Here is a 27,344-nt window from a genome sequence, read left to right as displayed (position 1 = left end):
AAGCGTGTATATAATTTTATACGCAAGTTAGAAGTTTTACTTCTTTAGCGTAGTTAATAAAATTTTTTTAGGCATTCAAATAAACTTTAATATACTATATATTAAAGTACTATACAGGGTGAATTTTTAAAACGGGCCTTCAGGGCCAAATCCGAAACTATAAGGATTAGCGAAAAATACTGAAAGGAGTTACGAGGCCGATTTTGATAAAAACTAAAACTGCATCATTACTTTTTTTAAATATTTTTTTCCTTAGCCGGGAATCGAACGAGTTCATTTTGAAAAAAATTACACCTCTATATTATTCCACCATCTGATAGTGTCGCTTATAAGGATCAAATTCTGGGAAGTAATGTTATGTGCCAAATTAAAGGAAAAGGAAAATTTTGAAGAAAATACGTATTTTTCCATACATTGGCATACTAATCCTTAAGGATTATACATAACAAATGATTTATGTACAATTCTTTAGAAACATACATAAGTGATACCATCGAAGAATTTGTTGGTTAATCAACTAATTATTCGATGTTATGACTATGACATACGGCTTAGTATGAGAAAGTAATAGTTTGTCAAATAAATTACCGCCGTTTTTAGGATTTATTTTTTAATTAAAATAGATAACTGATTAAATAGTAAATTCTTATTGTTTGTTGTTTACAACTTTGTTTCAACGTTAAATATGATTTTTTATATCTCTTTTTGTAGTAATCACTCGGATTTGACTCTAAAAAGTAATTCTCGAAAATTGTCAACTTTACATCTGTATTAAACGAAACTCCGCCCATAGCTAAGTCGGACATAAAAATATAAATTATTGGGAAACAAAACGTCCATTTCGAATGATTAGAAACATTGAGCCAAAAAAAATGTTAATACGAATGGCGGGAACTTAACTGCCAAATTAATATGAAAAATATGTATTTTCTTAAATTCGAGGCTTTTCCTTTAGTTTGTCATTTATCATTACTTTCCAGATTTTGATCCTTATAAGCAACACTATCAAATAGTGGTATAATATAGACGGTGCATTTTTTTTTCAAAATGAACTCGTTCGATTCCCGGCTAAGGAAAAAGATATTTTAAAAAACTAATGATGCAGTTTTAGTTTTTATCAAAATCGGCCTCGTAACTCCTTTCAGCATTTTTCGCTAATCCTTATAGTTTCGGATTTGGCCCTGAAGGCCCGTTTTAAAAATTCACCCTGTATACTATAAATAAAATTTGTGTTACATCGGCGCATAGGTTACTATACTCTTTGACATCGGCGTATACAAAAATTTGTACTTGTAATATCTTATATTCAAGAAGAAGGCATTAATGTCGAAAATAAAAAACAAGTAATAGTAAAATATTTTGAAGTGTCGCTAAATAATCTGTAATTAACATCCTTATACATTCATAAAATTCGACTGGACAGAAAAACACGAAGCTAAGTCAAGGCAATGAAAAAAATCCGTAAAGTCACAGCTGTCTAAGCTGTTTACTATTTTGTCAAAATTATTTGGAGGTTTTACATAATTTTACAATTTAGTGCATAAGTTATAAATTATGCAGATTTGTATTGTATAATGGATGATAATCAGCACGTCCTTGGTTTCTCAACAAGGGAGGCATTAATTAAATTACGGAATGATATCCGTGCAGTAATAGAAGAACATAAACAGAAAAATCCTGTTGGGTATTTATTATAATATATGACATTTAGTATATTTGTAAGGAAGGTTTAAGTAAATATAACATTAAGTTAAAATTTCAGTAGAAATAATTGGCCCTATCATAAATTTTATTGTAAACAGAATTTTAGTATTATTATCAATGATATTATTATGTTAAGAATATTATATTGTTGTACAGTTACGGCTGCATCTATTGAAACAGAAATTTTGTACAAGAAATTTTAGAATCTCAAGTAATCAGATTTTTTTTCTATTTTTCAGATTCGGACTCGTACGTAGTATAATTTCATTCTCTTCTGAGAAAGTGCTGCTATCAGGAGTGGCATATACGGTCACGATAATATATATAGTATGTCTAATATTAACATATTTAATAGGGGAAACTTTACACGCCCAAGCACATTTGCTCTGGGAGGCATTTTTCTTGTTTATCATATTGATAATTAATTTTTTGTTTGCTCTCAATGAAGAATACTTGTACAGGCACGAGATACCTCACAGAGTTAAAAAAGTTTTAGGTGAGAATTGGTAATTTTTAAATAATCTACTAATTACTTTATTTTATCCTTTTTTAGTAACATCTGTGCTGAAAATGCTCTGTATGTTATATTTACCTTGGTTTTGTCCAACTTATACATAGGATTCACACTTGAAGTAACATATAATTTATTGAAGCTGTTAACTCATTTAGTACACTATTCAATACACCAGTTTGATGCACGTAACTGAGTATGGTGCTTTAACTATGACTTTATATTTCAGTGTAATATAAACATGGAATAGACATGCTTTTATATTTATTTGATTATGTGCATACTTTTTTTGATTATATGTGTGACCCAATTGCTTTAAGTCTACCACGGATACTTTGTGAGGATGTATTTAAAAGATGTCATTTGAATTTTAATTTTAACTTCAAACCTTAATATAGCAAGTAGTTGGTGATAACAATAAAGACAAGATACAGCTTTGCCACATTTGTGTTGCTATCAAAGTATACTTATGATTCAATGCCAAACAATATGATAAACTAGGCAAAATAAAACAGTAATTGGAGGAATGAGGAAGTGATTCAAAACTCATACTGATTTCCATGCTTTGAGAGCATGCAGTTTCTTAGAAGACATGCAGTGATTCAAAATCATTCTTTGTGGACGTCTGTTACAACTATTAATACTACCAATTTTTTTTAAACAGAAACTCTGGATGAAGCAATAGATAAGGCCTTGTGGAAAGAGAACCACTATCCACACCTGTGTGCTCCTTTCTCCCCATGTGTGATACTGCAATGGACTTACCGCGATGGTAATATATTTTCAATGGTATTTGATTTTATATACAAAATATTATAATAAAAATAATATGGTTGTTGCAGATTAAAAACCTCTAAGATGTAAAAAAACTTGACATTGAAATTAAGTTGGGATTATCATTTGGACAAGTTATTTTAACCAAATAACTGAAACCAATTCAGAGTGAAAGATGTTAATGTGGGGATTAGAAATTCAATATATGAAGCAATTTGTAAAAAGTAAAAAACTGACTTATTTTAACCAAAAACTCAAAAAAGGTTTTAAGTTTACATATCATATTTTCCCACTTTTAATACTAAATATATTTACAAGGAATTTTAGTTAGTGACACATGTAATAAGACAATTTTTTTTTTTCCTACCAGCTACAATAGTAAACCTTCCTTGGTCGCTGTTGGTGGAAGGCGATGTGATAGTCCTGAGGCCGGGGCAGGAGGTCCCAGGGCACTGCCAGGGCCTCCAACCTGAGGATCCAGAGCTTTTCTTTGGTCAAATATTTCAACCAACTTCACAGGTATTATTGATTAAAAAATGTCAAGTTCTCTGCATATGGTTGTTTGTGATTATTATGAACATTAGAATTACGTCACTGCTCAATTCACGTTGGACTAGCGTAGGGAGTATAATCCATGGCTCTAAATATTGGGGTGTGAGACCCATACCCAGTAACCTATGTGAATATAATGATTGAGATGCATTGTTCGCGTATCGTGTAAAAGATACTGGATAGATTTCTATCTTTTTATTATAGTTTTACTTTTTGGATACTGTTCCTAATGTAAAAAATATATATCATGATATCTTTATTTACTACAAAGTTATTGATTGACTTCGCCAAAGTCTTTCACTTAAGGGGTTCTATTAAAATCAAAGAACTAAAAGGCTAACTGGTAATGTAATATTAATTCTTATCAATATGAATTATATAAAAATCAAATATTTAATGTACAGTACAAAATAAAAAACTTAAAATCTTAAATGTTTTGTCAGCTCTTTTTTATTAATGTGATATACATTGACTTTTAAAAGGTTAAGGAAAACTTTACAATGCCGCGCGTGCGTACGCCCCATCAGAACCGAGCGTACAGGATGAAAGAAACGCCGTATTTGAAGAATTTGAAATTAGCCCTCGAGCAAGCCACGGTCAGACCCGTCACTGTATTTGAGAAACAGAGGTATTTGGTGAGTTTTTGTCGTGTCTCCTAACTTTTTCTTTGCTATTATCGTAGTAAAACAATATGTGGTAACAAATTCTAATTCTCAATTTACCATCAACATAATTCCCCATACATTACTGAGTGACTAAAAAAAGAAGATTATTATACTAATTATTGTTGATGATGATGTTTCCTAGGGATAATCAAGTAAATGTAATATTTGTAAAATTTGTGTTTAAAAGTTAAAAGTATCTGAACATGAATAAAGCAATGAGCTAAATTTATTTGACAGCCTTATTATTTATTTTTGATAAATTGTGATGTTTAACACAATAAACAATACATTCAGATGATTTCTTAATAAATGACTACTTTATTTCTGATATACACTGGCTATATCTATCAATATGTTAATGAGTATCTTGTTTTAATATTAACTGTATTTCAGCACCTCCTCATTTTTTAATTTTTTAAATAATATGGATTTTCAATCAACAATAAACATGAAATTTCAGTGCACAGTGAAAATAATGGAGGGCATAGTGTTGCCCCTTGTGATATCCCTCATGATGGTGGCGAGTTTCTTCCGGCACGTGTACCACCTGCCTGGCCGCACGCACTGGACCGAGATATACTTCCTGCAGACCATCGCCGCGTCCCTGCCGCTGCTGCAGATTGTGTTCCCCATCGCTTGGGTCACACTCAACTGCTATGGATTGGCTAGGTAAGCTCATTAGTATTAGATCCCACATTATCTGGTGTCGCTCTCTACACCTCTCTTCCGGCTTCCGGCTTCCCCTCTCGTCAAAAAAAAATGGTAAGGCTATTAATAAATTCAGTACAATCAGGTGAATCTGCATATGTTGCAGTTTTCTATTGTCATAGTTTTTTTAAGGATTAGAAAAGTCAGTGACATAAGTAAGTAGCAAAAATAAATTTAATAATAATAATTTACACCATTTTTCTATTGATTTAGGCATGAAATAAATATTTCATACAGAAATGCTTTATTTTTCGGTCTTCCTCAGTCAGTCAAGTTAAAAACATTAAAGACATGAACGAATCTTAAGTCGCAGCTATACTAATTTTAAATTTTTATGGACTATAAGAATGTTTTTTTTCAGATTTAAGCTCCTGTCAGAAACACGTCAAAAGTACATCCGTCCGAAGTCGTGTTCAATATCAGAGGACGCAAGCGACCCGCTGATCCAGGCGCTCAGCGAGAACAACCTGAAGCCGCAGAGCCTGCGCTCGCTGGGGAGGACGTTCTTCAACATCCTCACAGGCCGCGAAGACATGGTGTCCAGGACGGCCAATATCGTGCATGTGTTGGGGTCCTTGTCGGTAAGTAGAAATGTTAAAAAATAATTATTTTTTTATATAATAATATTAATCGATTTTTTATAAATCTATTAATATTACTAATAAAAAATTGATTATGAGAAAATAATAATCGATTCAAATAAAAATCGACTATTTTTTAACATCTCTATCGGTAAGGTTTATGAGGTCTTGGATGAGATTTCAGACTAAACGGAAATTTGAATGATGAAGTTATTTTATAATATTTATGGTCAATATTTTTCATCATGTTTGCAGGCATTATGCTGCGTGGACAAAAAAGGTATTCTCTCTTGGCCGAACCCGACAGCGGAGAAGGTGTTCTTCCTGCGCAACTCCAGTCCGTCCTCCCAGCACTCGAGCAAGACCAGCCTCGTGGGCTCAATGGGCCACCACAGCGAGACCACGCTGGAGCAAATAGCCGGGTGTGATAGCAAGCAGAATTCGGAGCCGTCTACTATTGTTGAGGTAAACTGCTATTTATACACACATATAAGGAATTTGGGATCGTTTGGGAGTCTGAAAACTATATTAGGTTATTATTGCTTTGAAAGTTAAAAAATAGATGTCTATTGAATATACATCAGAATACTTTTATTGTTAACTATGAGCTCTAATATACGAGCTACAACCTGAGCTGTAGTAGACTACCGTCGGCGGCATTCGGCGACAGTCACCAGTGCGTGCTGTAACTCGTGTATAGGGTTACCGTCGCTCTTATGTTACCTCCCATAGATATACATACATCAGTTACATGTTTATAATAAGATATTTTAGTAGTAATGTAAAAATATTTTAACGAAAAGAGATGACATGATAAAAAGAATCAGTCAAAGTAAATGATTAAAATAACTTACTTTGTAAATTTTGCTTAACAATTGGCCTCTGCATTTTTATAATAACACTACTCAAAAGTATTATTGTTTAATACGTTAATGCTCTATAAAATAAAGTGAATAAAATAGAATAAATGTTAAAAAAAATATAGACACCTTCAGCTGTAAACTGCAAAGTATACACCAAAAATGTAGAATTTCAAAGTTCATTGACCTGGCGGAGGCTCTTACTCTTATCTGATTGGAATTTTATTTTACATACTTTAACCGTCGTTTTAACCATCAAGATATCTTTTCGTCACTATTGCATTTCCAAAATTAAAAAAAAAGGCTTTTCACCCCACCCTAACGCTCATATTGTTTCGTGACGGTCTGAACGTTGTGTACGTTGTTCTTTATCGTTGTTTATGTCGTCGGCGCGTGCAGGTGCTGGACCTGACGCACGACCAGAACGCGCCGTTCCGCGTGGAGTTCGACGAGCAGCGGTGGCGCACGCACCTGGCGCGGCTCAAGCCGCTCGGGCTGGCCGCGCTGCTCAACACGTGCGCGCCCGCGCCCAGACACACCTACGCGCACTTCTGCGCGCACCTCACCTGCGAGGCGCAGTACAGGTGACCGCAGTGACTGACTCGCGTGCTGTACGCCACGCGTGACTGGAAAGCGCCGTTCTACGGGGAACTCCCCGTAGCACTCCCACTCCAAGTTTCTCTGAGAAACTTTCACTTTTCGACTACGACGACATTAACTTCGCTTTTTCATGTTTAGAAAAAAGAAAAAGAAATATCTCATCCCTAACGCACAGCTGAGCCTTACCTCTACGGCCTTATTTAAATAGTCTTGAATTAAATATCATTACGCTTTTAAACTCGACAAAAGTTGCACATCGTTACTAAACAATAACGTTTCAGTGAAGACCTGGTGCCGGTGACGAACAGACGCTGCCTGTGCGAGCTGGCCAAGCAGATAGGCTTCACGGATGCCGTCGCAGACTCTTACACTGTTCAGGAGTGTTTAGCCATCTTCAGACATTTGGTAAGTAATTAAATTTATTAATCTTTTTCTGCTTAATAAATGTCAAACAATAGTGGTTTTAAAAATATGGCAATTTAAAGGCGAGTAATTTTAAAGGAAGTTTTACTGTGTATTCAGATGAAGGTAAAACAAATGCTTCAATGGTGGGTGAACACTACCGATCCAGATTAACTATGACCAAAGCTTGCTTTGAGAGATTTGTGCCCAGCTGTGAGACGAACGGATCGATTATAAAATATTGTACACAAAAGAAATAACGAAAATAATGTGATTAACCGTTATTTTGTATGAGCTCAGGTTTCCTCAGTACTGGTCTTCGCCAGTCTTGCCAGGTCTTTACCATATTAGCTATACACAGTGGCGGTCCTAACAAAAATTGTATTATGTATGTTGCAGCTAAGCCTTTAAATTAATAGCCTAGCCTCTTTTTACTAACAGTGATGTTAGGGTTCCGGTGCAATGGCATCGCTCGCGCCGCCCTTGGCTTTTTATAATTAGCAGTATTTCCACGTAATCGGAATGTGTGGTGTTCCAGCAAGCGGACACGATCCGGCGCGAGACGCGGTTCGTGCGCTCGCTGCACCTGAGCACGCGCGTGAAGGTGCCGCTGCCGCACATGCTGGCCGTGCTCGTGCGCGACCAGGCCGCGCAGCTGCAGATGCTCACGCAGGTACACTCCGCGACGAACATCTCGTCCGCTCTGAAGTTAATGCGCGCAAATGTCAATCAGAGAGCCAATGCAGTCAAATGCAACTACAAGTATATACTCCGTATCAACGTAAGGGCACACTAACGCAGCTATGTACCCGTGGGCTAGAGAGGGCAACGGACGGGTGCCAGGAGAGTCCCGCGCTGTCTTCGTCCCGCCAATATCTACAATATACTGTTGCAACGCAACCCGTACCTATATTCTATAGGTATTCTATACGTATAGTGAAGTAGCAGTTTGGCGCGGACTCTAACTACCACTTCCACTACTCGCACTGCTCGTAAGAGGCACTCGTCACGTGGCGTCACGCACTCCTCACGCCAAATACTACCCCGCTGCTCGTGGGTGGCACTTGCGACGTGGTGCTCAAACAGGTAATCACCTCACTGCTCGTAAGCAGCACTCACTCAGGTAATTACTTAGCTAATCGTAAATGGCACACTTGTGACATGGTGCATGCGTAGACAACTGCTCGCAGATCGTAAGCTCCACTTGTGACGTGACGCTCACGAAGATATCCCACGTATCACGCTCCTTGTAGATGGTATTTGTGACGCGATGCTCGCGCAGATAATGAGAGTCGCTGCGTATACTTGGTACTTGTGACATTGAAATAAGAAACTAATTCCGGGTCACGGACGTAAACATCTGGCCACGTAGCTAGCTGTAGGTGGCAATTATGATATCGATATGATTATTATGCAATGAATGTCAAACATTGTACTAATAATTTAGAAAAAATATAAATAATAATTTACCAGGGAACAGCTGACATAATCCTGGACTCGTGCGTGGACTACTGGAACGGGCGCGATTTGACGCCCATCTCGCCAACCGACCGTAAGAAGATTATCGACTTCTACCAGCGGAACTCGCTCACGGCCTACTGCACAGCATTCGCCTATAAGTGAGTTTTAAACGATATTTAAAAAATATTTTCGATGTATGGAATTCAAATTGTAAATTGTCAATCAGTCGGTCAGTTAGTCAATCAGTCAATTGATTAATAAGTCAAATAGTTAATCAGCTATATAGCTAGTTTGGATGTTGCTTTTTAGATAGATGAAATGAAATTAAAATACCGTGCTTTACACTATGAGTTTAAAGAACATTGTGTGACAATTTCTGCCTACTAAACATTGTAAATTTCGAACTTTGATAGGTAGATTCTGTATAGAACTTGGAAACCAGTATCGAATCCAGAATAAACTGTGGTGTCAAACTAGTGTGGGGACTACTGTGTCACATCAAGTCACGTTGTACGGTTGTTGTCAGGCCATTGACGCGCAGCATCGCGCCAACGCTGGCGCAGCTGTACCTGGAGCTGCCGGCCGACAGCCGCCAGCTGTACGTGCCGCGCGCCGCCAGCTGGGCCGACGCGCCCGCGCTGCACTTCCACTCTACTGGTGAGTGTCGTGCGGTGCGTGCGGGCCGCTGACGTCAGCATCGCTAGGCGCCGGCGCGGCTGTACCTGGAGCTGCCGGCCGACAGCCGCCAGCTGTACGTGCCGCGCGCCGCCAGCTGGGCCGACGCGCCCGCGCTGCACTTCCACTCTACTGGTGAGTGTCGTGCGGTGCGTGCGGGCCGCTGACGTCAGCATCGCTAGGCGCCGGCGCAGCTGTACCTGGAGCTGCCCGAAGATACAATTATAATAAAAAAACATAACCTCAAAATGTATAATATTAGTTACCATTGCCCGAGAAACTGATATGACGATAACGCTGACTTGTTATATATGTATAACGGAAAAACACCGTCCGTAGTATTTTAAAAAGGCGTGACGTCAGCACCGCTGACGTCATAATTGTTGTTGTGTTGGTGATGACTCGTAATGAAACCTTCGAAAGAAAACCACACGAGAATTGTTGAGATTCGTATATTCTTCGGGCAGCATAACGACGTCCTAAGGAGGTCCACACTGTTCCACAGGTCGAGCAATAATGCCCCGATGTCGCCAGTACGGCCCTTTTTATAGGACCGGCGCATGTGCAGTTGTTTTCGTATTTTAAGATGCAGGTAGTTTTCCTCAGGTGTTTAATCATTTCATTTTATAATAGGAGAACTGCCGTATTTGCTCCGACATATTGTATAAGTATGCCTAAAATTACGTTCCATAAATGGAAAAAATATTATATGAAATTTCTTCAACATTATGGAGGTAGTCTATAAATAAAATATATTTACTTTTCAGACTCATTGCTATTTAACGAAGTAACAGATGATGACGTTACTGATACTGAGGGATTCTTTGACATGCAGTGTAATCAGGTAAAGAAATTTTAAATACACTTCCTTTTCATCGAATGAAGCATATAAAAAAATATCTGATTGCTTCTGTTCAAATTAAATCAAATTGAAATAGTAAGTTAGGGGTAAATGATCACTGCCGTTAGGGTTATCACATTATGAAGAAATTTCAAGTGTCAAAAAATTTAAAACAATCCATTTAAAAATCACGATATTATTTCAAGTAGCACACTATGTCAGGCAAAATAATTCAGTGGCGATTATTGACGCGAATCCCGCAGGTGTTCATCGGCATGGTGACGATGCAGTACCAGGCGCAGAGCGACATGGTGGAGCTGATCGAGCGGCTGGAGCGCGCCTGCATCCGCTTCGTGCACTTCAGCAAGGAGAACGAGCTGCGCTCGCGCGTCTTCAGCGAGAAGATGGGCCTCGAGTCCGGCTGGAACTGCCACATCTCGCTCATGAGCGGCGGCGAGAACAGGTCGGTACTGTGCTGAGCAGTTGTAAGTCGCGGGATACATACCTGTAAGGTTCATTTTTGTCCCTTTTAATCACCAAATGTGAGGCGAGTTGAATACAAGATGATCTAAGATGATCTTACCTCTCATTAATACGGTTGAACGTTTTAGTAATGTCATACACGAGGTTTTACTGGTATAAGGAATTAATAAGAGAGGGGGTGGGGATAATTGAAAAAATTAATCTCTACTTTATAAAGTAGAAATGTAGTAATTTGGACTTAACACAACGGTGAAATAATGATTAATAAAAATATTGAGGTTTAGAATGTGGGTATGGGTATGTTTTCATAGTGTTTCTTAATTGGCGCGATTTATATTGTGAAATTTAAAGTTATGTGATGATTTACCATGGGTAGTGGCATATGGTGAATAGACGACGTGGGATAATAATGGAATTATAAACATAATACAATTATTTATAACATCAAATATATAAATAATTTGTTGGGACTGGGTACATGCAATACATTTGGGGAAACTACATTACTTAAAAATATTATAGTTACAATTATGTTTGTTATATATTTAATCACATTGACAAATTATATTAATAATGTGTTGTTGTAATAACATTGTACATATGATTGGCATATTAATTCCAAATATTTACAGACATCATTCACGACATCTAATGAAGACTGCACATTTTATCCGTTCAAATTATTTTCATGCAAGACTAACCGTTACGTTGGTATTTAAGAAAGTAAAATTGAAGCCCTATATTCATATAGAGGGAGATTTTTTCAACTGGGCGTGGATGACCAAATCCGAAAGAATATGAAAAGCGAAAATGCTGAAAAAAGACAAGGCACCTTTGCTTTTTATCTTTTCATACCATTACCAGCCATTTTAACCCATATTCGAAAGAAAATTTATGCGTGTCAAACTAATTGACGGAATAACATTATAAAATACAGTGGATGATTTTATTTTGTATACATAAATATATTGTAATTTGATGACTAATGCAATGGTTGGTCTTTTAAACACTCATATATTGTAATAATACAATAAAGTATGTGTTAATTTGTAAAAAATCCTAATGTAAAGAATACCATCAGAACTATTTTCTGTTAATTTATTCATTTGACTTTAATTTCATTAATGCTTAACTATTGGTTAATGCGTGATGGTGCTCCTTAAATCACCTCTCATTTGGAATAATATAATTAATTATCTGTATTTTACTATGATGTATTTTAAAAGTACTTCTTAGACTTTACATTGCTGTCATACCTAAGGCTGAGCAACTGCTTGCCAGTTTTGCGTTGTTGTTTCATTAGTGGTTCAATTTTAGCAAAATAGTTTCATTTATAGTAAAAAATACAAAATACGCAAGCAGTTTATTTTGACCAATAAAAGAAAAAAAAATCTTTTTAAATACTACCTAGCGATAGATTTTGGCGTAGCCAAGCCAAATTGTATCATTTTTGTATACTTTTACTGTAAGTTCTTAACTATCACACTTATAACGTCAGTTATATTTAGTCGATAAATGACGATAGGAGCACCATTCACTATAAAATTTTCAAACTTATATCAACGTTTATAAATAAACATATCAGCACATACAACTCAGTTCTATAATTTTATAAATATAAATGTTGTAGGTAGACATTTAGTAAAATAATTATATTTCATCATACCGTCATACATAAAAATCATATTTTCCCATATATAAAAATATATATGTAAATTCAAATATGATACCAGTTTATGATGAAATCAAACACAAATTTCTTTTTTTCATTTTCACAATTATACCTAATTTTGTATAATTTGTGTTTTTTATTCTTTTCTAGATCGTATGAAAAGTCTGAGTGCTTGATCTGGTTAGTCTTGTCTCTATGTCTATAGTATATACTCTTATATTAATCTACTTAGAAATGCTATGCTTAGAATATTATCGTAGTTAATTTTATATCCTGCAATTCCGCCATACTTTTAGCTTATTTACAGGAGAAGATATTTAAGAAAAATCAGATATCTCTTTAAATGAATGTGAAAAAGGAGCTTACTAAGTTCAAAATATAATAAATATTACAATGAAAAATGACTGATATTAAGGGTAATATTGAAAATTACTGAACCGATTTTGACGGGACAGGTAACAGTAAAACACTGTGTAGTGTTTTTTTGTAGCAATAAAGCACTAGAACTGCAAGTGGAAACCAGTATACAATGACATGTAAAAATAATTTATTGGTCGTGTAAGCTACCAAGTATAAGATCTTTCGGATGGCTGACACATGTAATGATATAAGTCGGTATTCTCAGTTTAACCAGTTCTACGAAGCTATGTTATGGTTCATGAGGCTACCACTGACAATAATCTCTGTAACTACATAGTTGCCTTAGCTACAAAAGATGGATAATCATACGTCAAACTCTATGACCTCATGTTTGAAAGAGACTACAACTTCTGGTGATATGTTGAGGGTCGTAAAGTTTGACGTAAATAATAAATTGTAACGTTCAACAGTAGGCCGGGCTCGCCGCTGTCGGCGCGCTCGCGGCCGCACACCGCCGCGCACGACCCCTTCTATAGGTGCGTGCCTCGCGCGCGGGTGATACGTCACGTCACGTCACGCGTCACATGTCACGCTCGCACACGCGTCACGTGCCACGCGTCACGCTCGCTCACACGTCTCGTGTCACGCGTCACGGTGGCACACGTGTCACGCGTCACGCTCGCACACGCGTCATGTGTCACGCACGTGGACATGCGCGTGCGCTGTGTACTCGTTTTTTTGTTTGCTTTGGAACGCGATTGCGCGATCATTCAGCTTGCTAGGCGTGCTTATTTAATATGGCAATGAATTATAATATACATTTTTTATAATAAGAGTAAGTATGATAAAGGGAAGGGCAAGTTGATGGAAAAACGACTATGTTTCTCCACTATTAATTCCCTAGGCTTTTTTTTTGCTTATTATACTAATAAGCAAAAAACACTATACTATGTTTAATATTCCTTCCCCAACTTGATACACACTTCCCACTTTCCTCACTACCCTCCTTACCTTTTCCATGCATAGGTTGTCTGGAAGAGATCGCTGCTTAGCGATAAGGCCGCCTATTGCATACAATTAACTAATATAATTGTGTACTATTGTAATGTTCTATTGAAGTGTGCAATAAAAAATATCTATCTATCTATCTATCTAATTATATAAATTATACCTATTCATTTGCAGACTTGTAAATGAAGTCATATTTCCCCGTATACACTCTATGAAGCTACCCCCGTAAAAAACTAATCCTATAAAAGTACGCTATCTTAAATTGATCACGCAATCGCGTTCTATTTAGGACAACGGCTTAGGATTACAGTTCTAGCTGCTCAGATGTTTGTCGATTTGATTATAGGTCGCATCTAGATTTTTATGTTCAATAGGAGTGATAGCAGTATGATACAATATTTGACTTTTATAGAGCATGAAATATAATTCCTACGTTAAACTATACTGCAATTGCCTTTGCATTGTCTTCCAATGTAATGATAATACAAGTACACTTTGGACATGTTACTCTAATTAACAAAGCGTCAAAATAAATTAACACTAACTTCGTATGGGCGTTAATGTCTGTAAAACACAAGAATACAGTTAAAACCACATCTATATAGAATACAAGTGTTTGTAATGTATGAATTTTCAGCCTCCCACTGCGGGAGTCCGGGATTCAATCGAATCCCAGGCACGTACCTACCTCTGCTTCAATATTATGTATGTGCCTGTCGAAAATTAATTATCGCTTGTTTAAATTCCCCTTGAGTTTTGAATGTTTGAAAGGGCGAGTTAAGTGCACCAATGCCGTCTTGAACAGCATGCAAAAGTAATAGTTTAAACCTTGTAATACTAAAAAAGACCCGTACTCATCAGGGAGACGATGATGGTTTTATATTGGTGATAAATAATGTCAGTCTAGTAGCAACATGTTATCGAGTAGTGGTTCGCCCTTGTCCGTGCGTGTCGTGTGTTCGTTACGTGCTCAAAACGTGCTTGCACATTATTTTATCAAACGCGTCTTTTAAGCTTAAGTACATGAAATCATAGTTTTTTTCGTAGTGTTCTTTATTTTAGGTGTGATTTCAATTAGATCCGCAGTAAATATTGATAGACCATGATTACAATTTACATTTGTTATGTGACGTAACACTCATGTGCATCTACTAATTTTTGTTTTAATGCGGTTTGCATGCGTACCGCTAATCGTTTTAATGATTGTTTTAATAGAAATAATGCTTTGCTTCTGCAAAATATTTGAAAGTTTCGTAATAAGTGTTTAATTAGTTTTTTAAATGCGTTGTGGTACATTTCGTTACCAATAAACATATTTCATGTTATCTGGGCTTTAATGAGTTCTAATAACTATTGGACACTCACATGATATCGATCGATATTTCATGTCAAATATGCACCACAATGCATTTTTAAGTCGACTGCTTTTACTTACAATTCGTCCCTGTAGTTATAGAAAAAAATATAATCTACGCTTTTTCTACTTTTCTTAAGTTTAAACACGAAGCACAATTGATTCACCTGTACACAGTTACAGTACGCTACTTATAACTAAAGGTGTTGTTAAACACAATTTTCCAAATTAAAAACAAAGCTTATTAATTGCTACTAAAGTTTATTCGAGATGAAATAGACTGCACTTTGACTGCAATTATTAAAATATTGTGGATTATATTATATACATTCCACTTGTGAACAACGATGTCACCTTCAACTAGAAGGTTTTATAGATATTGGTTAAATTCTCAGAAGAATGTAATTATCTTATACTTTTTTCATCACTAATCTTTATAATGACATGCTCCAGGTTTTTCTAATTGTTGAGAAGCCTTACAGCCAGACATAAAAAGGGCTACAGTCACGGTAAAATATATTTTAATCTTCTCCCAGGTGCGTGGTGACACCATATTTTGCTCAAAAAATTATACAACGTTTTGCAGTCAAAATGCAGTCTATAGTATGGACATATCAAACATGACCGTTATAACATCATACCTAAATGTAAACAACAGTGGCAACATAGTGTCGTCTAAAGCGCTGTCGATGTCGGCCCCGGGCGCCATCAACGTGGAGCATACGACCGTTAAGTTTGACAACGAGATCAAGAAGGCCAGACACTCTATGACTGCACATAGTGGACTGAAGGTAAATTAGATTTAGGAGAGAACATGACAGACATTTACTTGAAATATATCACAGTTACGTTACTATTTCTGTTAGAAGTGTACTTTTTCTGGATAAGGCTATTAAAGGTCTTACTGGATCTATGAAAAAGAAAGTCGGATAGATGGGAGCAGGAAATTTTCGGAAATTGATATGTAGATCACAAGTAATTCTTTATACACTAAAAACAAGATCGATACAAAATAAGTAAGTCGCAGTTAATTTGAACGATTTTACTGACCCTACTCCCATGTTATTTATGGATATTTTTTTATGCAAGTGTAGCATATTAGTAAATAGATATGTTTGTAATCTTATTATATTAATAACATTTATTTTTTATAGGTACCCTATCAAAATTCAGAAATAAATTAAGTACTATTATCGATAAATCTATATAGAAGTCGAAGTTAAATCACAAATTCACTCATAAATTTAAGCCTATCATTTTGTAGTCTAACTCAATATTACGATTGAAACATTATCCGCTTATCGTACCCAGCTGCAACGGGCCAGCATCCCGACGTCGCACCCGTCGACGGACTCGCTGCTGGAGGGCGCGGAGTCGCCGGTGGACGGCTGCCGCTCGCTGTCCTGCCTCACCGACTCCACCGACCACTCCGCGCCGCTGCACTTCGACATGAGCAACCGGGTGAGTTCATCTACACTACAATTGTTTTTTTTCTATTTGCCTGTTTATACGTATTGTATGTATAGGTTTTTATTCGTATGTATAATTATCGCCAAACTCCTAGTCCGCTCTGCAGTTGTTGCGAGCAGGTGAAGTCATACAATTTGCTATGGCGACGCGATTCATTTGTAGATTCGTGTCTGAACACGACTAGCACTTTTACGCGGATTATACATACTTACGCACCATAAGTAAGCACGTTCGCCCGTACACGCTTACTCGCTCGTGCACAAACGTACATAATAATATCAGCAAGGTTTGATAATCGACTATTAATACGAATTGATCACATACTACATAATGTATTTCCTATGTAAACATATAAACAATATATAATCTCGCAGGCGAAGCTCCCGCGCGGCATCGAGAACATCCGTCCGCACATCGAGCAAGTGGACAACGTGCCGCTGCTGGTGTCGCTGTTCACCGACTGCACCGCCAGCTCCGTGCACTGCATGATACAGATTATGCAGGTAAAGTCTGCGCCAAACTTCTAGTCCGCCCTGAAGTTGTCGGCCACACACAACCACAAGCTTATACACAGTAAGGTCACATTAACTGACTGACTGGAAGTTTCGCTCGGATTCTACTACCGCTTTGTACCGAGTACTGCTTTGTTATTGAAGTATTTATGGTAATGTTGACTGCTGACGGGTTTGACAAGTGTGAGAGTCGTAAAGAAGATACACGGAGTATTAGATTGAAGTAAATATCAGGTTGCACTTTAAAAAGTTATCGCATAACAGAAAAAACATTAGTTTCTTTTTAAAGGTTACAAAACTTATATTAAGTTTTAAGCGATTATTTTACAATGACCTATATCGTAATGTGGCAGTATGTAAAAAATGTTTTTTTAATTGAAAGGATTATGGAGAGGTTGTCTGCGTAATGGGATCAGCAGCCAACTGTCAGAACATGGAAATATTTATGCAGGCAGATGCTAGGTATGTAAGAATTTGTAATTATAATTATTTTAAATAATTAAAATGGCCATAATGCAGGCATTGACTATTTAAACAAGTAACACGCAAAACTTAAACTCATTGTAAAGTTTACTCTATGTACATCAATTCAAATGTTATCGTTAACTGAAATGAAAACAGCAAAGCAGAAGCGTTTTAAATCAATTTTTACATGATTACATTTGCAGCCATAGATTAGTAAAGATACTTCGCCGCCTTGAAATTGAATGAAGCCACAAACGGCTTATTAGTAAGTTCTTTTTTTGAATTCTTGACAAATAAAAACATTTTTAGAGAAAATGTACGCATAAATAACTAATACTGCGTAATTTACATAATAAATAAATAATTATTTCAAACATTTTAGGAACATTTTAGCACGGAGACGTGGCAAAAGTTTTTTACGGAACTATTTCAATTCTCAAAACTGAGTACATTTTCTTGTTAAGAGTGAGTATTCTTTACTAATCTATGTTTGCAGCATAGCGCTGGAGCCGCTGTACCCTGTGCTGTGCCAGAAGATGCCGCCGTACCAGGTGCCCGCCGACTGCGTGGGGCCCATCGACCTCGCGCGAACCCTCAACTCCGTGCCCTGCTCGCTCTCGGTGACCACCAACTACTTTTTTTATAATATAGGAGTAGCAGACGAGCATGCAGTCCACCTGATGGTAAGGCTACTGCCGCCCATGGACATCTGTAATCAACCCCGGATAGGATTAGATATTCCTACCTGAGGTCGGCCACAGATGCACCGCAATTAAACTAAACTGAAGTATTCTATAGAAAACTAATATTGTTATTGTGGTAGGTAAATAAACAGACATTCGATAGATACATTACTATATATCTACTATATTTTGTAGAATTGTATTGGATAGATACAATATTATAAATCGATTGACCGATCTACATTTTGGCTGATGGAAGGACAGACAGAGACACTGACAAACAAAGCAACCAGACGGACAGACAGACAAACAAACATTATTAACATTGTATTTAAAATAATCTAAAATTTTACTGTATACGCATGGTTTAATGTATTTAAAACTGTTTCACGCTGCTTATGAAGTTACAAAATAAATGGCAAAATCAACCGCCGACGAACTACTGCAATTCACAAGTATGTATTATATTGTATATTTTACATAGAAAATAATCTTTTGAAGTGATCGTTTTGTCAAACTAAGGGTTTTGCTACTCAAACATTCCAATTAAAAGTTCTATAAACCAGCAGAAATGATGCAATGACGGTCCATTTGCTCTAGCTATCCTTGGTAAAAGTTTAATAAAATCATATTTAAACATTATTTTCATCCTATCAAAATTTTATCTATTTTAAATAAAAATACCTTACATTACCTTGCCAATATGTGTAGCCGGTAGTATTGCTAAACAATCTAATATTTTTACGAACATCTTTTTCGTATTTTTTTAAAATTCAACACTATAACTCAAAGTCCCATTTTTAGTAAGCCGATAAAATGGACTTATTATATTAAATATCACACAAAGAGTACGTTTCATTGTTAACATAAATATTAGTAAATTTTTCCGTGTTATCATTAATATCAGTATATAAAAATGTGTGTATGTGTCGGTCAGATGGCGCGCGACGCGGACGTGTCGCTGTTCGCGCTGATCACGATGTCGCGCCACTACATGATGTGCATCTGGAACTGCACGCAGTTCTGGATATGCAGCGCTTGCTACATATCGCTCATACAGGTATCGTTTCGGTTAATCGTAGGAAGTACAAGAATTCAGACTATAAAGTGGTAGTAGCAGTTATGTCGCTGTATTCTAGTGTTGGTAGTGTTATTATCCATGCTTATGAGCTTAAGGCCGACACATATAAAAATGTCACAACGCAGACATTTACGTCACATACATTGCCGCACTGCGTCGCAATGTTTTTCTGTGTGTCAGCCCTTATCTGTAACAGTATATTGTATAGTTTGCGCCAAACTGCGCACAACAACTTCAGAGCAGGTTTTAGCCCGCTCTGAAGTTGTTGCGATCAGGTGTAGTCAGAGAGCTAATGAGGTCGAATACAACCATAAGCAGTATGCTCTGTAGCAGTAAGGACACACTAACTGCGCTATGTACCCGTGGGCGATAGTAGGCAGCGGACGGGAGCTGGGTCCCGCGCTGTCTTCATCTCGCTAATATCTACAATTTGCTGTTGCGACGCGTATTCTATATTCAGAGCGGACTAGAAGTTTGGTGCAGACTTTACATATGTATGAGTGTGTGTGTACTGCAGGTGGGGTCTCTGTACGCGTTCCTGCCGCTGGCGCTGAGCCCGGGCGGCGCGCTGTGGAGCAGCTGCGTGAGCGTGCCGCTGGCCGCCGCCGCGCTGGCCTTCGCGCCCGCGCACCACAACGTCATGCAGCGCGCCGCCACCAGGCCCACGCTCGCGCTCGACCGCAAGGTGACATGCCACGTGTGTGTGCGCGTCAGGTGGGGTCGCTGGACACGTTCCTGCCGCTGACACAAGACACACAGTCGCGCCCGACCGCAAGGTTACATGTTACGTGTGTGTGTGTGTGTGTGTGTGAGCGTCAGGTGGGGTCGCTGTACACATTCCTGCCGCTGGCGCTGAGCCCGGGCGGCGCACAAAACCCACGCTCGCGCTCGACCGTAAGGTTACATGGTTTATTCTCTATGCTTTTTAAGTCACGTGCGCTTGAAGGTGGTAGAACCCTTTGTGGTTCGGCTCCGGCGGCACGTGTTGGACGCTGCTTTGTTCCGTTTTGAAGAGTTTGGTAAGGGAGACATACTTTTCCGAGGTGTTCCAGCTTAGTCCCCAGGGGTAATGGCCCATCTGTGGCCGATCACAGGTAGGAATATCTAATAATAATATAATCCTATTTCATTACCACTGTACTTTAATATGTATCCCCAGATTTCAATTTTGATTCTATTTATATTGTGTATTTACGAAGCAACTTTTTTTCTCTCTATCTTTCTTTCTGAATATAAATAGGACCTTACTCGTAACTGACAATACTTATGAACATAGAAATATTGCCTTTAGCTAGTAAAATAATTTGCCTTTAATCTTGAATATTGCAACGTTTTAATATACACTTTTATCACCAAACTTTAGAGTACGATTATAAATATTTATTTATTAAAACTTTATTCTATGGTTATAAATATTTATTTATTAAGAATAACGTTAACCAGATGGCGCTATTCGTGTTCTGGTGCTACGCGTGCAAATTCGTCCCGTCCGCGATATCGATCGTCGCGATCTACGGGCTGACGTTGCGCAGCTTCTGCGAGCAGATCGCGGCGGCGAGCAACGTGACCGGCTGCTGGCTGGTGTACCCGGTGAACCTCGCGAACCGCACCGCGCCCGCCGACCTCGCGCTGCGCAGCTGGCACGGCTGGGGCGACGACTTCTACGACGGGTTCTATCTGGCGCAGCATATCACGCTCGCGCTTGTTACTTTGCATTTAAGTTAGTTATTTTACCTTTTTTTTTGTATTTATTTCTGTTGGTAAAGTCCGCGCAACAAATTCTTATCCGCTCTGAAGTTTTTGCGCGCAGGTTTAGTCAGCATGTACTCCGTAACGTAAGGGCACACTAACACAGCTATGTACCCGTGGGCGAGAGCGGGCAGCGAAGGGTGCCGGGGGGGTCCCGCGCTGACTTTGTCCCGCTAATATCTACAATTTGCTATTGCGACGCGACTCGTTTCTATATTCGAAGCGGACTATCAGTTTGGCGCGTCCTCTACAGTTATCAAAATTGTAATGTGAATGTCGGCTTAAAATATATTAAAAAAGGTTGTTTGTTCTGCCTTAGTTGAATCTATTAGAATTTGTAGAGGTAACATACATATACCTAAAAAAATATCTGACATTTTGTAGCTCCTTATACATTAATTACTTCTCAATCCTAAGCACTTTTCTTGTTTCTTTCAGTTGTGATATCGTTGTCTTTTGTACATCGACACTCCTCTATCTGGGAAAGAGGCTTCTGGGCGAACCGCGTCTGGTCCGTTACTGTTGTGATATTGTAAGTACATTATATATTGTCAATAAATTAATTCGCCTTTAATCTTTTTCTTATGTGAACTTACATTTTTGATATATTCATTTTTGATAGATATTTCATGAGGTTAATATTTTATATATTCAATAATGTGTTATCGGTATCGTGCTATTAATAACGCTTAAGCGATGTGACTTATGATGTATGTGATATGTTAACATTTTTCATGTTGGCGTGCTATGTCGTTAATCGTTGTATTTTTGTTGTTTTAAAACCGTGACCACTGGCAGATAGGATTAGATTCCTACATTAGGTTTGCTACAAATACATTGCTACCCCTGGAGGCTTAGTTGGAAAGCCTCGGAAAAGTATATTTCTCTTACAAAACCAGACCATAGCAGCGCTTTACATTGCTGTTATTAGGCAGAAATTAGTGTGACGTTGGTGCCGCCAGCGTCGATCCACCGAGGGTTCTACCACCTATGTAGAATGTGATATTATTAACGATTTTATGGCGTACCATATGGGTAATCGTTTAGTGTATAACTCTTTGAATCATGTATAACGTTTCCAGGATTGTCCTGCAAGCGCTGTTCAGCGGCGTGATGCTGCGCGGTGTGGGCGCGGGGGCGGACGGCGCGGAGGCGGGGGCGGGGGCGGGGTGCGCGCGGTGGGGCGCGTGCGGCGCGGCGCGCGTGGCGCCGGCGCTGGGCGCGGCGGCCGCCGCCAGCCTGCTGCTCGTCTTCGCCGCCAACGAGTTCATCAAGTGGCAGGAGATCAAGTAGGTTTTCCGAACAAGTAGCTTTGAGGGTGTCCAAAAGGAGAGGTCGAGGTCGATGAAACTCTAAAATTTGTTGGGGATAAAAAGAAGTCAAAGATAGTCAGAAAAAATAATCTCAGAGTTGGCAAAACAAATGTCCTTCAGTTTTCTTTTTACCCGAACCTCATGTGTTAAGTGAGTAATTCGAAACCCTTTTACGCACTCACAATACCATTTGCTTTTAATTCATGCAAACCGGATATCACTCCAAACCGAAGATTGGTTTAAAACGTACATAGTTCAACTTGCAGCTAGCTCCAATAGATTCGTAGGGGAATTTCGAATTTGTGATTTATATTTTGAAATATTACAACCAAATCTCCACCAATAATGGTCTTAGATCCGAAGCTAAATCGAACTGGACCGAGCTGATAATAGAATGAAACTCATTTTATAATGAAATTAGTACATTGGGTAATACATTAAAATGGGTTTGCTAAAAAAATCCTGGACAGGATAATTTTAATTATTTTTTGAAAAATTAAAATTTAATTGAAAATTAAATTTTGCAACATCAAGATAATAAGAAAATTCTATTCTGAGTGAATGTTAAAAACATACAGAATGTGCAGGCTTTGGGTTGCCTATTATTTACGTGGACGAACTACTGGGTTGTCAGGTATAAACAGGTATTTCGCTGTTTTATTTTGAACACGTTGATATAGGGTTGTCTGCAAAATGAAAATTAATTTTTCAAAAAATAATTAAAATTATCCTGTCCAGATTTTTTTTAGCAAACCCATTTTTAATGTATTACCCAATGTACTAATTTCGTTATAAAATGAGTTTCATTCTATTATCAGCTCGGTCCAGTTCGATTTAGCTTCGGATCTTCTACTATAATATTTGGACTTGAAGTCTAGTATGCCTAACAAAGCTTAAGCTTTTCGTATCTTTTGCCCTTTTTTCGCCACATCTTTATCGAAACAATTAAGAAAGAAAATACGATTTGATATCACTGAATATTATGATTAATTTAGCGAAATGAAACTGTATTGACAGGTCTAGAATTTTACAGCCTTATATATTATGCCTAAACATATTTTAAATCACATTTGTATCATTTATACATCCATTAATTTCAGAGCGGACGTGCGCAACCAGCGACGCGCAAGATTGGACTTCGGGACGAAGCTGGGCATGAATTCGCCGTTTTAAAACTGCCGCATCTAGTCAATTACTTTAGTGAAATTTATCCTAAGAGCCAACACAGTGGCCACACAAAGATTTATATTATTTATAGTGATAAGAATAAATGAAGCATTGTACTTGATGCGTACCTAACGACTATTTTGTACTTAATTTATTTGACGATGACGTGTTTTTGATAAACCTAACATTTTTAATAAAAATACATAAGAGTACACATTGTTTTATTGTAAAATAAAAGAACACATTTTAAACAAATAGTTTATTAGACTAATTAACGTGTGATGTATATATAGTATATTGCTATGCTAGCATAGCAGTCATTGTTGTACATAATTTTCATAAGACCAGTTCTATCCGAGGCCACATAATAAGGTTAGCAATTGACATAATGTTAAGTCTTATAATAAACAATATCCCATCACTTTCCAATCGTTTCGAAACTCATCGCCGTTTTAAAGCCACCCCAACGTATTAACATGATTGCACATCAAGTAATCCTCGGCTCTACTATAAATTAATGTGTTAATAACAATTTTCAATTATTACTATCTCTCCATTTTTAAACTAAATTTTTGTTAGTCGCTAAACACTTGTACTTATAGGTACGTAAAATAAACATTTCCCTTTTACTAGGAGTCATCAGGTAGATCTAATATTTCTTGAACGAAGGAAGCCACATCAGTCTCCTTTTCACTATGTTCTTGACAAAACTTATGTGCGAGCAGTGCATCGTAATTGGGTCTCTGCTTGTAGTCTTTCTTCAGACACTGTGTAATGATATCTTCGAAATCAGATGAGAACTGTCCACTGGGAAGCCGTGGTGGATCATCCTTCACTACCTGTTTGAGTTGCTCAAAAGGCGTGCACCAAGTGTTATACGGGAATTTACCGGTCGCAAGTTCGATCATCGATATTCCTAGCGACCACACATCACTTCGAATATCGTATTGACCTGGATTTCCAGTTGGATCAATTCTTTCTGGAGCCATATACGGTTTACAACCTGCATCAATAGTCTTTGCGACTGAATCTACAAGATATCCTGAGATGCCAAAGTCACACATTTTCACCTCTCCTTTTCTGTTAATCAATATATTTGATGGTTTAACGTCCCTGTGTATTACTCTCAACTTCGAGTACAGGTAGTGCAGGGCGCTCACTACTGAGAATGCAATTTTGCCGAGAATATTCTCAGTGATAGTCTTATTGTTTTTATAGACTTTAGTATAGAATTTGTCAAGGCTCATATCCATGACTTCCATGCAGATCCAGACATCTCCCTCTCGGAACATGGCACCATAGAAATGCACGGTGTAAGGACAGGCACTGGCTCTCATGGACACGTCCAGGTCCATCAACAGACGCTTCAGCTCAAGAGACTGGCTGTTGAATGATGCTGTGATTCTCTGGAACAAAACCACCAATCATTACTATACTGAATAAATTTCAGGAAATTCATTTGAACAAATTTATTTATTTAATTTTTGAAACACCTTAAACTAAGGGTAATAAGGGAAGACTTAATGCCTATAAAAATGGGACGTAAGTTACTTAACATAACAAGTAGTTTAGTTAACCTGTATGTTTATTTTTTTTTTTGCAATGTCCACCATATATTAAGTGGCTATGGCTGCCAATAGGCATCTGTAATCAACCCAGTATATGATAACAGTTCTACCTGAGTTCAGCCACAGATACAAAGCTATCTCTAATGACTAAATTAGAATGCCTCAGATAAGTATATCTTCCATACATTTCCCTTAAAACCAGAAAACAAAAGCACTTAACAATGCTGCTCTTATGGTATATATAAGATAGGTGGTGGTACTACCATCACACCTAGAATCAAACAACCTGCTTCTTAATGATGTTTATGGGTTGATTACAAATGTTCAAGGTCACTATTGTAATGACCATTTATCAGATGTGGAGAGCATACCAGTCCATCTTTAATTTCATTAAAAATCTCACCTTCACAGCCATAATAGTGTTGCTGGGCTTGTGGTGCATCTTCTCCACAATGCCATAAGCACCACGGCCAAGGTCACAGATCTTCACGAGATCATCCGCGTGCACTGTGAAAGTCTTATCATCCACTGTTATAGTTGTCTGTTTATCCAAATTTCTTGGTGGAGTCCTGAGAATGAAATTTTGTGTTAATTATGTGCACTCTTATGTGATTACACCACTGTTTTATCACTGGCCTCTAGAATTCTACGTAATATTTTATTACATAGACTTCTAGAATGTACATTGCACCTTCAAGGTATGCCAGGACAGATACAAAAATGTATAATGCCCTTTGACATCATTAAAATTTTGGTTATGTGTGAGTATTCTATTCCTCATAATCAATTCATAAGAAAAATGGTTTTAAAATATAGTTCACCAGAAATGACACTAGGGCATTTTTGTACATAAATAAGAGTTTAAAAGTCAATACAAGTTTTATTAAAAGGTTTCTGTTGAACTTCCCTAAATTTTTGATTTCCCCTATTTTTCCTCCAATATAAAATACTATAAAACTAACATGAAGCAATCAACAAAATTCATCAATTTTCACACAGGATTTTTTTTGCAAGCTATAATTGATTCACAGATGAACACTATGACCTGTGAACTATTATGTGGTTTCAAACTTTATGTAGAACTTTCAAATAAAAAGTGGTTAGTACAAGGAGGAATATGGATAATAGCTCTAACATCGCCTATGAATATTTACTAACACTACATTTAATTGTACTCACGAGAGTAAAAATATTTATCTGCTCTACTTAAAAAAAAAAGGTTAATAGCTATATTTACATATACATATAATTATACCCATATATCATATACCTATAAACATATTATAAAAAGTATTTGTACCGAAATATGTCTATGGATCTTCAATAACATCTGAATAGATATATCAATTTAAAATGATCCCGTGTGGTATAAACGGATAGTAATAAAAAGTGTTTATAGCATTATTAGCTTTAAATTGTTAGTTTTATACATCAACTTGCGTCCACTGCATGTACTCACACGGCAACGGGTTCCTCATTTAACTTGATGCTGAGGCCTGGTCGCGGCGGTTTTCTCCGGCCAGACATTTTTTAGGATGCTATGATAAGGGCACGACAGCAATGTATTTTTAAGCGTATGCCCGCGACCTCCGAGCGAGTCCTTCACACTCTGGACGGGCAGTAGTTATTTTTTAATAATTCTCATATCGTAACCAAAATTGTTAACTAAACAGTTAAGATGTTCGTTCGGATGTAAAGGAATATTTCAATTTCGATCACATTTATCTCAAAATATTTCCTAATTTGTCCAAAAAAATTTACAGCACTCAAAGATGACACTTTAAGGCTAATGTTGCTGTCCTCCACTCTCCAGTAATGCGTGTTGTGTTACCAGAATGAAATTAAAGCAAACAAGCGCGGACTATACATGTAAGAACATGAGATTTATTTCATAATATAAAAAATATATATTATATTATGCGATATTTTATAAAAAAAAACAATTAATCACCATAATAACATATATTATCATGTGATGATAATCATAGATTCCGAAAAAAGCCAGAAGCTGTGTACTCGTGGAAATAGTGTATTAAAAATATATAGAAGAATGCGCGGGAAACGTTTAAACTTGCAGGTTATTATTTTTATTTATTAACTATTTTAACTAATTTATCGATAA

General features: G+C 37.3%; 2 protein-coding genes across 2 annotated transcripts; one reads left to right on the top strand and one right to left on the bottom strand.

Annotated features, from left to right (window-relative positions):
• The first annotated feature begins 1,411 nt into the window (after window positions 1-1,411).
• On the top strand, window positions 1,412-23,866 carry l(2)k05819 (transmembrane protein 94-like protein l(2)k05819). The gene is made up of 26 exons (XM_073076116.1): window positions 1,412-1,684; window positions 1,944-2,200; window positions 2,880-2,987; window positions 3,360-3,508; window positions 4,024-4,176; window positions 4,667-4,875; window positions 5,276-5,495; window positions 5,751-5,960; window positions 6,755-6,939; window positions 7,237-7,360; window positions 7,896-8,030; window positions 8,831-8,976; window positions 9,345-9,475; window positions 10,261-10,337; window positions 10,598-10,797; window positions 15,873-16,005; window positions 16,526-16,675; window positions 17,059-17,187; window positions 17,579-17,658; window positions 18,158-18,281; window positions 19,282-19,404; window positions 19,943-20,110; window positions 20,869-21,145; window positions 21,613-21,706; window positions 22,257-22,463; window positions 23,588-23,866. Exons 1-26 carry the CDS (start codon window positions 1,575-1,577, stop codon window positions 23,658-23,660), a joined length of 3,972 nt encoding a protein of 1,323 aa, XP_072932217.1. The 5' UTR covers window positions 1,412-1,574; the 3' UTR covers window positions 23,661-23,866.
• A 32-nt stretch (window positions 23,867-23,898) lies between these two features.
• lic (dual specificity mitogen-activated protein kinase kinase lic) lies at window positions 23,899-27,032 on the bottom strand. Its single transcript, XM_073076115.1, has 3 exons — window positions 26,682-27,032; window positions 25,626-25,791; window positions 23,899-25,060 (listed from the first exon to the last, which is right to left on the bottom strand). The coding sequence occupies exons 1-3, from the start codon at window positions 26,747-26,749 to the stop codon at window positions 24,284-24,286; spliced, it is 1,011 nt and encodes a 336-aa protein (XP_072932216.1). The 5' UTR covers window positions 26,750-27,032; the 3' UTR covers window positions 23,899-24,283.
• Window positions 27,033-27,344: the final 312 nt, after the last annotated feature.

The sequence above is a fragment of the Epargyreus clarus genome, unplaced genomic scaffold (genome assembly GCF_041222505.1).
Source record: "Epargyreus clarus isolate Ecla_fem2 unplaced genomic scaffold, WU_Ecla_fem_2.2 ptg000008l, whole genome shotgun sequence".
Taxonomy (NCBI): Eukaryota; Metazoa; Arthropoda; class Insecta; order Lepidoptera; family Hesperiidae; genus Epargyreus; species Epargyreus clarus.
Note: the sequence above shows the minus strand (reverse complement) of the source record. Positions and strands in the feature narration are given on the sequence as shown.

Coding starts and splice junctions, on each gene's coding strand:
- lic (XM_073076115.1), bottom strand. CDS start 26,749: ATGTCTGGCCGGAGAAAACCGCCGCGACCAGGCCTCAGCATCAAGTTA. Junction 25,792..26,681: donor AATGAGGAACCCGTTGCCGT/GTGAGTACATGC, acceptor TTTCATTCTCAG/GACTCCACCAAGAAATTTGG. Junction 25,061..25,625: donor ACACTATTATGGCTGTGAAG/GTGAGATTTTTA, acceptor GTTTTGTTCCAG/AGAATCACAGCATCATTCAA.